The sequence below is a fragment of the Lottia gigantea genome, assembly GCF_000327385.1.
Source record: "Lottia gigantea unplaced genomic scaffold LOTGIsca_19, whole genome shotgun sequence".
In the NCBI taxonomy this organism is placed as follows: Eukaryota; Metazoa; Mollusca; class Gastropoda; family Lottiidae; genus Lottia; species Lottia gigantea.
Window position 1 is genome coordinate 739,614 of NW_008708358.1, and position 13,086 is coordinate 752,699.

Genomic DNA, 13,086 nt, shown 5'->3' on the forward strand with positions numbered 1-13,086 from the left:
TTAAGAATTATAAAGATTATCACATGACATTGTTTTTCTTCCATTTCGTTTGAATAATCGGCTTAGAAAGGAAAATGCTTTTCTTGGCGAGGACGGCTTTTTGCTTGCTGAATGTGAGGATCTGGAATTGGCTGGAAGGCTGAGTTTGATACGGATTTGACTGAGACAGCCAACCAATAGTTCATCGATATAATGGTTCAATGCTGCTGACGTTTCCAGATATTTACAATCGTACTTCATGGCAATCACTCGAGCTTCTGGAAAAGAAAATAAATATTGACAGATCTTTGTAAAGGAGAATTAAGTCATTACAATGTAACCATAAGAGCTGTCATTGGTATTTCAATCTTCTATCTTTGAACTGACATTCAGTATAATATAGTCAGCTAAATATACTTAAATATCAAGCACATAATGGCCATTTTGATGATATCTATCAAGAAGATGCTGCGTTGACGATTGGACCTTGGCCGAAAGAACACAAGGGGAAAGTGTATATGTTAAACGGACCCGATGTCATGTCGGGGAGTAACAGATCGAAACATATGTCTCTATTCCAGCCTCTGGTAGCTATTTGGTCAGATGTCAGCTTGTGTAGCTTACAACTGTCAAAATATCCATCAGAGGCTGGAATAGAGGCAGATGTTTCGGACTAGGAGTAACATAAAGCATTCCAAAGGGTCTGTGAATGCGTAGAGAGGTTTTTGAAGGGGATATAGATATTGCAATAGGCCCGTGATAACCTTACCCAATGATTCATTCTTAACAACACTATTTTATTAAAATATTCCAGAGGATGCTGAAGCTACCGCCAGATATAAATGTCAAAAATAGTGGGAAGCAGGAACACAACCAGTAATTGATAAATAATAAGAATACCATAAACAAACTCTACCTTTCATTAAGAATTTTTGATGCGGTTAATTAATGACCGTGTCCTTAGTTAAGTCAAGGCTGAAGTCAATTAACGGTAAGAAACACAAAGACAAACAGAGTAAACAAAGCCACTTACCATTAGCAGATACTTTTCTTTGTCGCACTAAATCCGTCTTATTAGCCACAAGCATGATGACTCGATCTGTGCCCAAGGTCACTCGTAAATGACGGACCAGGTTGGCTGCGGCTACAAATGATGGATGGTCAATGATAGAAAATACCACAACAAAAGCATCCGCTTTGATTTCTAAGTACTCGGCAAACTACAAAAGAAAAATTGAATATGAGGATACATGTTCTTTGTCGATAATATTTGGGATTTGTTTCATCCAGATATGCCTTATGGCTTCAAACAAAGACAATCAGTAAGCTTCAAGTCATGTTGTTTGGAAGCTCTACCACCAGAGCTCTTTTCCTTCAACTGTCTTGGTGTTTGCTATTCACAAGTATTTTAACAAATTCATAGAGAAGCAAACCTTTGACTCGAACTTTTAGGGAATATTTTGCATTTCTGTTAAAAGCAACCCACTTAAACTGTGACTTATGGACTGTGACTTATGGACGCGTACTCGAGTTCAAAATTTCTTTTTTGTGTTATCATTTATTCTATTTCTATTCTGTTCTCCATAAACCGTACTTTGAGAAGTATTCTGATAAACTGCGAGTTCAGAATTAGTCTTTGTCTTATTTTTTAGCTGTTTAAAATGATTTGTAATGATTGTACAAGACGTTATAAGAATGGGAACAATGAGTGTTATTGTTGTAATAATAAATCATAAATCATTAGTTATCAATTAATCTCAACAACTTCCTGGCAAGACTTTACAAACTTTAAATAGGTGACACAGACATATCCAGGCATTTTAATCACCGGCTAGAACCTGAATGTATTGGCATTCTACACAATACCAACTGATAAGACATTTAAACAGTATACAGAAGGAATGTGGAAAATAAACATTTTGCCAAGAATTTTGGCATCGTATCGTCATTCTTAAAGTTCAATATACCCAGTAATTCAAAGCACTTGAACTTTGTTATTGGCATTAATTACTTTTAATTCTCATTAAAGTATTTTCATTTGATTACTTCGTTCATATGAATTTCAATAACTCGTAACATGGTTTTCACGAAGGTAATTTACCTTCAACATGGCGATGACGTCATAGTCTTACGTGTTTTAAGTAAACGAGTTTAACGGAATAACAGACGATAAACTATTTAAAGAATCAAAATAATACGGTAATATTTCTCACAGGTAAAGTTTATTTATTTTGCATCATTCATCTTCAACGTCAAGTATGACTAACGTTGCAGCGATATTTTTAGTAATATTAGCATACAAATTATAAAGATGTACTATATATAGAATTTCACATTATGTGATCTTCAGACGACTGACTTATTTTCAGCCTGCGTCCGTACTGAAGTGGGACAAGTAGAATTTATTCTCATGTCTACATTTCGAGACAAGTTCGGACCGCTTATTTATGGGCATTAATGATTCCTGTAATTTAGAAAATGTATTTTGGTTTTGCCGGAACATGTAGTTGAGTGAAGAAACCAGGAGGGCAACTGTTGAAACGAGTAGATAGTGGCGTGAAGATGGAAAGCAGTAACCTACCTTCGGATCGTCTATAAATTCCATCATGGACTCTTCACCATCTAATAATACTGAAATTGATGTTTCATTATCTTCGCCATCAGCTGAAATGATAAAAGAGATAATAAATAATACATATTTAGTGATTGCACGGTCATAAAAATGGCACAGGTTGAAAATGGAATGGAGGATTGTCTATTGTTTACAGGATCATGCTGGGTACGAGTACGAGTATCAAGATCATCTCAAAACAAGAATTACAGCCAATATCAGTTATGCGAGCGTTTATGATACAAATGTTGCTGAAAACGACGGATGGTACTGTTACCCGAGGCTGAGTCATAATTGGATTACATGCAACATAAAGGTTAACACTCGTTTTGCATATTGATGGAAAGGCAATCGTACACTTAAGGTCCTTCATATTGTTAATTTCTAGAGTATAACATCACGAGTGTTGTTATGATTGATTTCAATGTCATTAACAGTGGTCGTGATTTTATCCCAGTAGACAGGATTATATTTCCCTTCCCTTCCTAAACGTTGATAGTATAACCTGTGATAAATGAGTAGAAGGACAGAAGTTCCTGCTGATCAATATCCAGGCATTGTCCAGATATACCTACTTCAGCAAAAACACAATGGTAAAGTTTTATTACAACACATAAATGGACTAAAATCACGCAAAGACCTTGTTAAGACCTAGTCTTTATAATTCGCTCAATATATCAATGTAATAGAATATTGTTCATGTATATTCATTATTTCGAATAATGTGTCGAGTCAGGAAATGACAGTCAAGGTACAATGTATTAAGGCCACCCCCTCACTGAGTTATTATGGGTTCATATCTATTTATATATCATGTGTAGATAACATAACCTCATGTGGTATACCATTAACTTCAAAATAATTTACTATTCATTTGATCACACATCATGTTCTTGTCATGCGGTTGTCAATGAGATGATGATGACAGTTATAAGTGCTGGAGATGTTTGATGTTTGTCGCAGAGCCACAGCAGAGGGATTGAACAACCAACTATTTCCGTGTGTTTTTATCCTGAATGCTTGCCGAAATGATCATCTTTAGCACTTATTCCACATTGTGCTCAGGCATTCCAGCATAGAAATTGCAAATCTGAAAGAACTCTGAGAACAATCCGTATCTCTTATGTACATGAATGTTGCCGAACTGCTCATAAAGATACCTTTCGGAAAGTGCCGAGAGCAGAATAGATAGATCACTTCAATTTAGTTTGGTGCTAATACAAAGATGGAAAAGTAATTAATCAACCTGATATAAATAAAAGCATCAATTAAAAGGTCCTAATACACATGCTTGTAGTTGAAAGTTCAATAACTGAGTGTAAGGATGTCAACTAGTAAACACAAGTCTACTAGATTGATAACGACAGATTGTGTCGAGTGGTAATTATATAATCAATACGTAGAAATAAAATTAATTATTAAGATTTCATTACTAATAAAATATGCTCATGAATTTTATATAAATAGATAAATAGGCCAAGATGTTGTAAATTACGAGTTTATAATTGATCTGGATCTATGAGAGCTAAGATCGATTAAATCTTTGAAGGAAAGCTAAGATCGATTAAATCATTGGAGGAAAGCTAAGATCGATTAAATCTTTGAAGGAAAGCTAAGATCGATTAAATCTTTGGAGTAAAGCTAGGATCGATTAAATCTTTGGAGGAAAGCTAAGATCGATTAAATCTTTGAAGGAAAGCTAAGATCGACTAAAGTTTTGGAGGAGAGTTTATATGGACCTTACAAATGATGTATCTGGGAGCATCTGAAATTTAGGCGACTACTAGAAATGTGAGCATCTAGGAACAATCTTGATCTATCGCTAGATTTACTCCACTTGAAAGCTCCAAAGACCAAGTAACCATTACATAGAGGTGAATTGATTAACTTCGAGCGCATTTGAAATGCTATTTTTTCCCAAAGTTTCCATTAGTGTTCCAGTAGCCTGACAATTGCAGTGTTGGAAATAATCTTCAAGAAATCCTTAGGTGGTGATAATACACGGCATTATATAACTTATAAGCCGACTGTAATCCTGGCGGTACAATCCTTCAACTTCAACTAACAATAACCTGTGTAGCTAAGATGTCTGGCTACGAATTCAAAGGGAATTAAAAAAATGTGTTCTTCTGTTATTTGAAATAGAATTGAATGACATGATTTGAAGGCAATATGGTAATGGGAAATTGTTCAAAGACCCACAAGATCCATTGTATAAAATCTGGTATTTCTAATCTGAAAATAGCATCAACGTTCCCACTTTTTGGGGTGGATTTTCATCATCTAATGACCACGATCTTTACCTTTTTCAATGGACTCAATCCCACCACAGTTTTTCTTATACAGTATTTCTTTCCATTGTCCGATTTGAATGGACGATACGTAGTTGACAATTACACGAGACAAGAGCCTGGAGAAGTGAGACTGACTAGTAATTCCCACAAGACGCTGCGAGTTATATAAAGGATTAAATTTCTCAGATGTTTTCCGGAGATCCTTTATATATTGGTCGATGACGTCAGTCAATATGGTGTAATATAACAGCAGTTGACAGACCTCTTGTAGCCAATAGTTCGTTGACCATTGAAGGCGTCAATTAACTTCTTATTTCATGCTATGTATATTAAAGATTTGTCTAAGAGCTACTTTTTTCATTTTGACATACTTCCATTATAATGATTGATATACTTACTCATATAAAACGTATTTTGCAGTTCCGATCGTCAGCACTTGGATGTTTATTGGTTTCAAGGCCAACCAACCAACAATACAGTATTTATGACGTCATCAATTATCAGATGTTTTCTGGGGATCCTTGATATATATTGGGCGATTCCGTCACTGAAGCCGTGGCAATATTACAGCGGTCACCAACCCGATTGTAGTTCGTTGACCATTGAACACGTCAATTGAAGGTATCAAATAACTTCCTTTCTAGATATATGAAACTATCTTATATAGTTTTTATTTAGTAATATAAACATAGTAATATAATATCTGAAAGACTACTTCGTTGCAAGATCTGTAGATCCAAAATCCAATACCATATTTTTGAAACTTTTGCACAAAGAAAACAAACCCGCCACATTAAATAAATGCCTTCATATTGAATACTGAAAATTTGACTGCTAAATTATGCTTGCTAATTGGTCCACTTGACGGTTAATGAAGTTTTGGAAATAAAGAATGGAAAGAACAGAGATTGATGAAGTGCCTCCTTCAGTAGTTACAGTGTTGACAAATTCATCTTGAACCGCCTACATCGATGGCATTTATTCGATGGTTTTATAAAGGGGCTTCTAATGGAAATATTGTCAGAAACATAAAAGCTTATAGTTTTAAGAATTCTAAAGTACTAGATATCAAATACTAATGTCAATTTAACATTAGTGACTGACCAGAAGATATTCTTGAAAATAACATTTGAAATACAATGAGCGCTATCGCTAAGTTATAATTTAAATCATAATTTAATGTACCGCTTTCTGTCGGAACTGCTTTCCCAACAATCGGTCGAGATTAAATAATTCTTTACTAAACCCTTCCAGGTCAGATGATTTCTGATACCACCAGAAGCCCTTTCGATAGTCAGCCTTGTGTCGCCAACAACCATCTTTCCACCAAGTTTTACGTTTTCTGATTACGGAGGCAGAACGTTAATTCTGTATAATTTCAGATGATAAATGATTGTGTATTAGAAGCACGACACAGAAATCGTATTAAGATTCCTGGCACTAGATAACAATAAGTAGGTTCCTTCTGAAGTGTTGGGAAATAACAAGTTTGTGTACGTGGTCAAGAATGAAATCCAATATACAGACAATAGAAAGTTCTTGTTAAGATCACCCACTCGATATTCCTGCTAGGTTTTATCTAAATCTCATTGTGTGCGGTTTAACATGTAAGATTGTATTTATATTATTTATCTTAACAAGAGTTACCAATCAAGACTAGACCTGAGGCTTCTGCTAAGTAAATACAACAATATCAGTCTTTTGAAGCATTCTTTCAATTAAGTGTGGTATTTCGTAACAACGACATTTGTAACATTGTCTTTTATGATGGATATTACGAAATGTGGACATGCATACAGAGGTATTTCTGAACTCGCAAATGATAGGAATTTTAAACCCAATTGCAGTAATACGGTTCGGGGACTTATTCTTGCTGTCAAAATATGTTGATATTTACTTTTAACTTCCTGTTGAATTTACAATCTAAAGTATGTCATATCTATTGCTTTATGATCATTTTGATAAACGGGTTACTTAAAACAGGCATATAGCACAAGAGTGGATGAAATGGGAGTTTCAAGAATGTTCAATAAGGATCACATGTTGTTTCCAAGAACCTTGCATTATGCCAATCACTATCTATATACGTAAATACCAAGTATATTATTGTTATGAATGGTTTAAATGTCAGGATATATACTGCATTAGAGATTGTTCATGTGTATTTCATCATTTCTTCTTCTGAAATGAGTCTGTGGAACACCAAGTTCTGAATTTTACGTGTTCTCGCTCCAAAACTATTCGATGCCTTTTTTTATTAGTGAGGATGTGAGAAGAAGATGATTCCAAAATATTGATATCACCGAATATTTCTCTAAAACTAGTACAGTTTCATTCCGTCGTCTGAAATAAAGTAACCGATGATATTAGAAGGGAGCATTTTCGCGCCATATGTAACTTTCAGTTGTTCGGTAAGGATTTTATAGCAACCCTAAGTAGTATGCAGGTCGTAATTATGTACTAAATATAGATGTAAATGTCACTAAGTATATATTGTATATATTGTTCTAAAGATTAACTATAAGAGAAGAATTAAGGTCATATTTCTGATAGAAACTAATTAATCAGTACAGATAAACTAACGCTAGTTAATAACCAGTATTTAATGAATACTAGTATATAATAAAGATCTAATATCTGTGACAATAAACCGAGACTCTGTCTGCTATGTGGAGTGGTCTTATGCCGCTGTCTCAGACCCGTAAATTTGATTGTATGGAGGCGCAAATAATCAGTTGTCAGAATATTCCCCCCTGTAGCTTCAGGGTAATTGGCAAAATTTCCCTCGTTGTTCACTGAACAGCCCAATCAGTAGCCCAATCATGTACAGAAAAGTAGGACGTAAATTTGTTTATGACCAAAGTCAGAGGTTATACTTGGTAGTACGCCAATTAGTAAACGTAAGTCATCTCAGAAACAACATTCAGGAATAATATTGAGCAATTCAATTGTTTAGATAAGTCTGCAGGTTGAGTCATTTATTAACAGCTCCAGTTTATATCGTCTAGTTATAAAAACGTCTCGGGAAACTAAAAATAAACCAAATGGTAAACTTTAAAGTGGTTTCAAATTTCTGTAAAATAACACACCTCGCAGCATCTTATCATTCTTATCATTTGATGTAGAATGGCTTCTGAATATTTTAATGATATCACAACTCTTCAACAGAACCTAGATGATAATTACCCTTAAATAAATCACCAAAATGTCATATATCATCTTAACTATTAATATCTTGACTGCAATAGCCACCTTTCGTGGATGTAGCGATTTGATTGGATTGTTCACCAGCGAATACAGCCAATTACTGGAGCCTTCGACAGAAAGACTGCAAACACTATAATGGCTGTATTCGCTGGCGTACAATTCTTCCAAATCGCCACATTTACTAACTTAAGTGATACAAGAATGGTGGCTATTCCAGTCAAGGTTTAGAAGGAAGTAAGTAATAGCTTGACATTGTGAATGTTCGTATTGCAGTCAATGTATAAGACGATGTTCGTATATAGGACAACAAATTTTCATATACAAAGGTTGTATAATGGAATGTCAAATCCAACCATTTTAAGGAAAGGGAACAAGTTGCAGATAAGTAAACAAACCAGTCGATAATGAGCATAGACCAATCTGTCCATTTTGCACTCCTGAAACGTTTTCGTGAACCGTGATAGGACTGTTTTTAATATTATTCCACAGCACAATATTATCTGCTTTTTGCTTCACGAACCAGTGTTGCCATTTTAGAATAGTGTCTAATCTCACCCCCTGGTACTGATAATTATATTAATATATTAGTAAGGCGTTCGTAATTTGTTTACAACAAGTCGTTTTTGAGCAATTAACGACACAGATGGTCAAACCGCGAATGGCGTATATTGCGAATAACTGAAGAAATATAATTGTTAGTTGCTCTGGATACAAAGTTTTTGCCAAAGAAATAAAATCTATGCGAAGTTTATATAAACAAATTAAACTGGACAATTTGCTGCTAATATTATGCAAAGAAACATGGACTGAAATAAGGTTTTTGCGTTGACTATCTTGAAACCTCACAGTGAAGCTTGTACCCTTAACTTAATATGAATAAGGACAGAATGATAAGAGATGCACAGTTACGAAGAAAACACCAACTTGTACAACTTGTACCTAATACAAAAGGGGAAATTTGATTCAGTAGAATCTAGAATTGGTCGACACCTCATAGTATTCTGTCCAGTTGGGATTTATTTTGTCTAAAAAAAGGCTGTTCTACAAACAAAGTAGATTCCTAGAGATAAGGGTGATGGACAAGATCCTGTTCAACAGAAGTCACTGGCACAAGAATTTTAATTGAAATTATTTATCTTTATAGATTTACAAACACAACGAACCAAAACAGCTTGAGGAAAGGTACTCAATCACCATAACCTCGCTAGAATCAAGACTTGTTTACCGGAAATGGAATATGAATGTTATCGGCCACCACCTTATGCTTTTGAGATACGAATATGTACGTTGGGTCATGGAAGTTCGATATTTTGTTTATATATAATACTTTGGACATTTCCTGTGAGTCCAATCTATTCGAAATGACTGGCATTTGGGTAGAGGTTCACATTTGAGTGGAGGTTAACATTTAAGTGAAATACGTCCTCGTTCATCTAAAGCCTTATTCAACAGAAGAGTGGAAATTGTTGCAGCCACTGGTTGATATTCCTATGGGCTGAATGTTGGTCACTTTGCTGTATTGGACCTAATTCTGACCCATGTTAAATAAAGAGTTTATTATTATTAAGACAATTGCTAAATATATCGCCTACACCATTACTTTCTACCATCTTAATCATTCAAGCCTGAACAAAATGCGTTATCCATTATAAGTTTTCTGGTATCTTTTACATGGTGTATTTATCTCTTTATCTGTGTTTATCAGACCAGCATGATGTATGTGGTTGTTTAAACTTTACAGATAAGAAAATGTCGTTAGATTGGAATCGATACAAAAATTAAGATAATGGAATAAATGTATTGGAAAATGTTAATGTATTTAACCACGAAGATTGTAAAGGGTAAACAATGGTTTTATTAGTTTTGTTGGTAAAATTGTCGATATCTTTCAAGATGATTATAATATATAATCATCAGCGCCTATTATGATAAAATAATGTTCAAAACTTCTATAATTATTCACTAAGGCAATTCATCAGAGTCGATAGAGTCCTAAAATACGATGATCTATCGATATGTTAGTGATGTCACTTAGTGGCCGTCAACTGGGTACGGTTAGAACTGTCAAAGTCGTTGTCGCTTTACAGGTTGCACTGTGAGTCCTCGTCGATCAGAAACCAGGAAAGGTGGTTACTTTGTCACATAAGATGATATTGAGAATATTGAAATACTATTTTAGTTTCTGTAAGAATTCTTTAGGCAATGCCTATTGCAATTGTTTACATCTAAAAAATGTACTTTTTGCTACCCAGCTCTGGGCTAGATTGGGGTTTGTGTAGAATATATAGAAGAAATGATTTAGTCGATAAAGAAATTGCTAATCACTTTCTTATGATAAGCAAAAGGAAATCTACGTACTTTCATCTCACGCCTACTTGGTATATGAAAAAATCATTATACATAGTCTATTTTGCCATTGAAATAAGTAGTTAAGTCGAGACACAAATAAGCTTTCACACATTTGTACACCGGAGTTCGTTATCTGGTGTACTTAAAATATATAGGTAAAAGACATAAATTCTAACTGAAGGTACAAGTCAGTACTAGATGAAATACTTACGTGTTGCTACTTCATAACCCATATGTTCTGATGTTAAAAGTTGGCTAGTTAAGGTCGTTTTTCCGGAGTCTGCCCCTCCAATAATGGCCACCTTGAAATAACTGATTTGTGAAGAACTGTTTGTGCTATGAGAGTTATTTGACGTTTCACTTGGGCTACGAAATCGCTTTTCCTTGTCACGTCTGGTACTACCGGTTGATTTCAAACTTTGATTACTTTTTTTGAATGAATCGCCGCGATTTACGACACCTTTGGACGTTGTTTTAAATGATCGAACTCGGCATAACTTTGAGTCGTCAGTGTTATCAAATCCTTCCATTCCTGGAACTTGTAGAGTCTGACAATTAGGCATACTATTCGTCCTTGGTCGACCCTTTGCCAATTCCAAATTTTTGGGTTTCGGTCTGTTCCGAAAGCTACATGATCTGGAATGTGGTGCCGAGGCTATTTCCCGGTCAGGGGTGACGATTACACAGGTATTCGCAGGCATAGTTACGTTTATTCCAGATAAACCATAGAAATATAGTCCTATACAACACAAACCACAGAAATGTTTTATAGAGAAGTCAATAACACACAACTTCTTTAGCACGATAAAGAATCAGGAACTAGTTGATAGTACGCGTGCTTGTGCATTTATCGTCTGTTTGCTTACTAATATCACGTGGTTTGATTAATCACTATAGTACTGAGAGCCTGTTAGAAGTTTATACTAGCACTAGTCAGGTATTGTTATTAATCTGTAGCCACCAGGCATCAATGACATTCAAATCTATTGGCTAGCATTCTCTTCACTCCTTCAACCATACAGACAATGGGCTTGTCAGAAAGAATATACCGTCACGTTTTACCAATTGAGAAAAACCCACAGAACCATCCTTTCACATTGTTTACAGGTTTAGTTTCGTTTTTCTTTAGATGTTTACTTGCGATATGTCATTGACGGATGAAGGCAATGTTATTGAGAATGAAAACACAAAAGTTTAATTGAAAAAGTTCCATTACATATTACATCTTGAATTCGATTTCATTGAATAATATAATAGTCTATTTTATTAACATTATTCGAACTTCATACTCACTTAAATGCAGTTAATTTTTACACGGGTTTTTCGTTTATGATCAAATCGTTATAAAGAGGTTGTACTTATATCAGTCTTAAAGGCAGAAAATAGGACAATTACTGGCTGGAAATGTGAGTAGCGTAAACAACTGCGTTAAAATTGAATATTTGAAAATTAGAATGTCTGGGTATTATTTACTGGTAAAAATTGTCGTGATGCCTTGAAGAACTTTTCTTTAGATGGTATCCTTTGCAAGATTACTTCAGAAACTTTGTTGAAAAATTGAAAAATTACACACAATGTAATGTGTCAAACTCTACGATAGAAAAGGAAAAACAAAAAATAAATGTAGTGGTATCTATCTCGCTCTGAAATGAAAACCAATTGAAACTGATGACATATGTCGGAATTGATCGCCGAATAAAACGGAAAATGAAGTTCCATCTTGTAATGACTTATCTCGTCCGTGTATCAATTTCGTAATGACTTGCGTGACAAACTCATGTTGACCTTTACGTTTTGGACAGATCTTCTGTTTTTATTTGAGGTAATAATATGACATCTTGGGGAAAGGCCAAGCGTTAATGTTTTGTGTTAAACAAGACAGTGGTGTATTTATGCAGTAATTCTTGGGCCATGCCCCACTCCCTCGGGCAATAATTGATTTCCAAGTGGCTATAAACTCGCAAATAGTATCAAAATAGAAAATTTAAGTCGCAGTGTAGTATCAAGTGTTCCGAAGGAATAATCATAAAACCCCAACATTAATCATAGTTCTGACGCTGAATAATGAAACTGAAAGAGTCGAAATATTTTATGAAATTAAATTTTTAAATTTTTTCTTGAAAATTGCGGTTGGTATGGTAACGAATTTATTTTAATAGCAATTTCATAAAATTAAAAAGAAACTCATTAAAGGCGTCCGATTCTCATCAGATATTAATTGCAATTTGTCTGACACGTGAGTGCGATATGAGTCGAATACGCCCAAATGTTTGGCACTTAAGCAATACTGACACAGATATGACAGAACCAATTTTAGGTACAAGATTATTGGGGCTTCATCAAATATATATATATTGCTCAATTATGTTTGGCATTACAACTGTTCATTTATAAAAATTATATTTTGGACTGGAGTACATCCAAATTACACTTTCTATCCCGTTGCCGCTTTACGCCTCCTCCCCTCAAGTCTGTGGCCCCCACTCGGACCCTCCACCGAATGATTTAAGGAGAGGCTTCAGCTAAGCTACTCAACAAGACTTTCAAGTCATCTAAATTTTTCAGAGAGGGCTGGCCCATCGTAATCTATTAACCAAACTTCACTGATTCTTCTTTTCATCATTAATCTACGGCTGATATTGTTTA

The 13,086-nt window shown here is 34.8% G+C and overlaps 1 protein-coding gene across 1 annotated transcript; it reads right to left on the minus strand.

Annotated features, from left to right (window-relative positions):
- On the minus strand, positions 1-11,141 carry LOTGIDRAFT_159041 (hypothetical protein; the record flags this gene model as incomplete). The annotated part of the gene is made up of 4 exons (XM_009052703.1): positions 1-257; positions 1,013-1,199; positions 2,561-2,643; positions 10,652-11,141. 4 exons carry the CDS (start codon positions 11,139-11,141, stop codon positions 1-3), a joined length of 1,017 nt encoding a protein of 338 aa, XP_009050951.1.
- Positions 11,142-13,086: the final 1,945 nt, after the last annotated feature.